At 37.1% G+C, this 2,123-nt stretch overlaps 1 protein-coding gene across 1 annotated transcript in view; it reads left to right on the top strand.

Annotated features, from left to right (window-relative positions):
* Shcbp1l (SHC SH2-domain binding protein 1-like) overlaps nt 1-1,456 on the top strand; it is a gene marked incomplete at its 5' end in the record, with an annotated part of 30,696 nt that extends 29,240 nt beyond the window's left edge. The window contains 1 exon segment of the mRNA XM_013521488.1: nt 1,087-1,456. Within this exon segment, the coding sequence (XP_013376942.1) occupies nt 1,087-1,338 (252 nt within the window).
* Between the last annotated feature and the right edge of the window lie 667 nt (nt 1,457-2,123).

Below are 2,123 nucleotides of genomic sequence, written 5' to 3'. Positions count from 1 at the left end.
TTTTTTTTTTTTTCTGAGACAAGGTGTGGCCTTGAACTTACTGTGTAGCCAGGCCAGCCTCAAACTCATGGCAATCCTCCTGAGTGCTGTGATTGCAGGCCTTAAGCAAAATTTTTCAGTGGCTCTCACATGTGAGCATGCATCAGAACCACTCTTGAGTGACAGACGCTGGTTTTCAGCCCAGATCTGGGCGAGGGTTATCTGAGGATCTGTAGGACTTGTTCTAGGAGCTTGTCAAGTGCTGCTGACCCTGCTGGCCAGCGCTTGAGGACCATACCCCGCCACCTCAGTGAGCCCTGGCAGAAGCACAGAATCACCCGCTGTCTTCTTAGAACTGCAGAATCTTGAGCCTTATTTCAAGCAGAATCTGATTTTAAACAAGATCTCCAAGTGACTTACATATAAAGTTTAATAAGCATTATAAACTTTATAAATTTTTGTAAAACCTGACAAGATCTCTCCCTTGCCTTCTGCAACCTCATCTCCTTCCATTCTTTCTCTAATACACTGCATTCACACCATACTAGCTCTTTCGTGTTCCCGGGAATTACCAACCTTTTTCTGGCTGTTGCCCCAGCCTGAAACAGTTTTTCTGTAGCTCCATAAGTAATGAACAACCATCTCATTCTGTATATATGAATATAACTGACCCTCTTTAAAAAAACTCTTTAAGTGGTAACCTCTCCCTGCCCGCACCCAGCCATGTCATATCACATTGCCCTATTTTATTTTTTCCATATCACACAATCTCTGCAATTATTTATTTTCATGTTTTGTCATGTTCTGTTAGAGGTCGCCTTTATATGCTGTTGCTGTATCCCCATTTAGAGTCAGTTATTTTATCAAAAGCTGATAAACAGTATCTTGAAATTTCATTTACTATTTTTATTCTTTCATTTAATATTTCTTCAATTAAACATTTGTATTTAATATTAATGTGAAGAAACCACATTTGTTCAAAACTAGTCTTAGATTGTTTTAAAGAACTTTATTAACCCAAAAGTAATTTCTGGAGTAATTTTATATGTTCATATAAATTCTTTATCAGAATTACTGAAAACTAAATTTCCTTGAATAATTTAACAGGCTCTTCCAGCGCCCAAACTGAAGATGACTAATAATCATATTTACAGCAACAGTGGCTATGGAGTAAGCATTCTTCAACCAACCGAACAGTTTTTTATTGTAGCAGAAGAAGTTCTCAACGAAGGGGCTGCTTCAGGAGATAACATAGATGACAAAATGATCTGCAGAATAATGCAAAACCTGAATCTGGAGATGAATAATAATAAAATAGAAGCAAACTTAAAGGGGGATATCAGAATAGGCACTAACTAAAGCCTCTGATAAACGTTAAAGTTTTATACTTCAGAAATTTGTTTAATAAATAATTATATCCCACAGATATAGTAATTGTAATTAAGTTCAAAACTTATTAAAATATTAAATGCTTTCATTGATTTGCTTTAACATATTTTAAAAATAACTGCTTTATTGAGATACAATTCATATACTATAAAATTCACACTTCAAAAACTATGTAAATCAGTGCTAGAGATGTAGCTTGTAGAGAACATCCCAAAAATGTGTAAGGCCCTGGATCCAATGCCCAGCACTGCCAAAAAAAAAAAAAGTACAAAGTAGTATTTTTTAGTGATTTTTTTTTTTTTTGTACCAGGAATCAAACTCATGACCTTGTGCTTCCTAAGTAGGCGCTTGTGCCACTGAGCTATATCCCTGGCTCTTGGTCTTTTTGAGACAGGGTCTCACTGTGCAGTTCAGGCTGGCCTTGAGCTCACTTCGTAGCCCAGGCTGGCCTCAAACTCACAACAATCCTCCTGCCTCAGCCACCCGCATGCTGGGATTGCAGGCGTGCGCCACCACGCCCGGCCCTGCCATTAGTTTCTAACCAATTTCTCTTTTCTGAGATTAGTATCATACTCCCTTTTTTTTTTTTTTTCTATCTTATATTCTTAAAGCACATACAAAACATTATTAAGGTTTTTAAGAATGTTGACAATGATTTCTCTTCCACCTTTACACCTCTCCTCCCATACCTTACAAGCAAATATTGTATTTGTTTTCTGTTGCTGTCATAAATTACCACACACTTAGTGCTTAAC

Source organism: Chinchilla lanigera, unplaced genomic scaffold (assembly GCF_000276665.1).
Source record: "Chinchilla lanigera isolate Chin_1 unplaced genomic scaffold, ChiLan1.0 scaffold00005, whole genome shotgun sequence".
Taxonomy (NCBI): domain Eukaryota; kingdom Metazoa; phylum Chordata; class Mammalia; order Rodentia; family Chinchillidae; genus Chinchilla; species Chinchilla lanigera.
The sequence above is the reverse complement of the archived record's forward strand: the minus strand, read 5'-3'. Positions and strand labels throughout refer to the sequence as shown.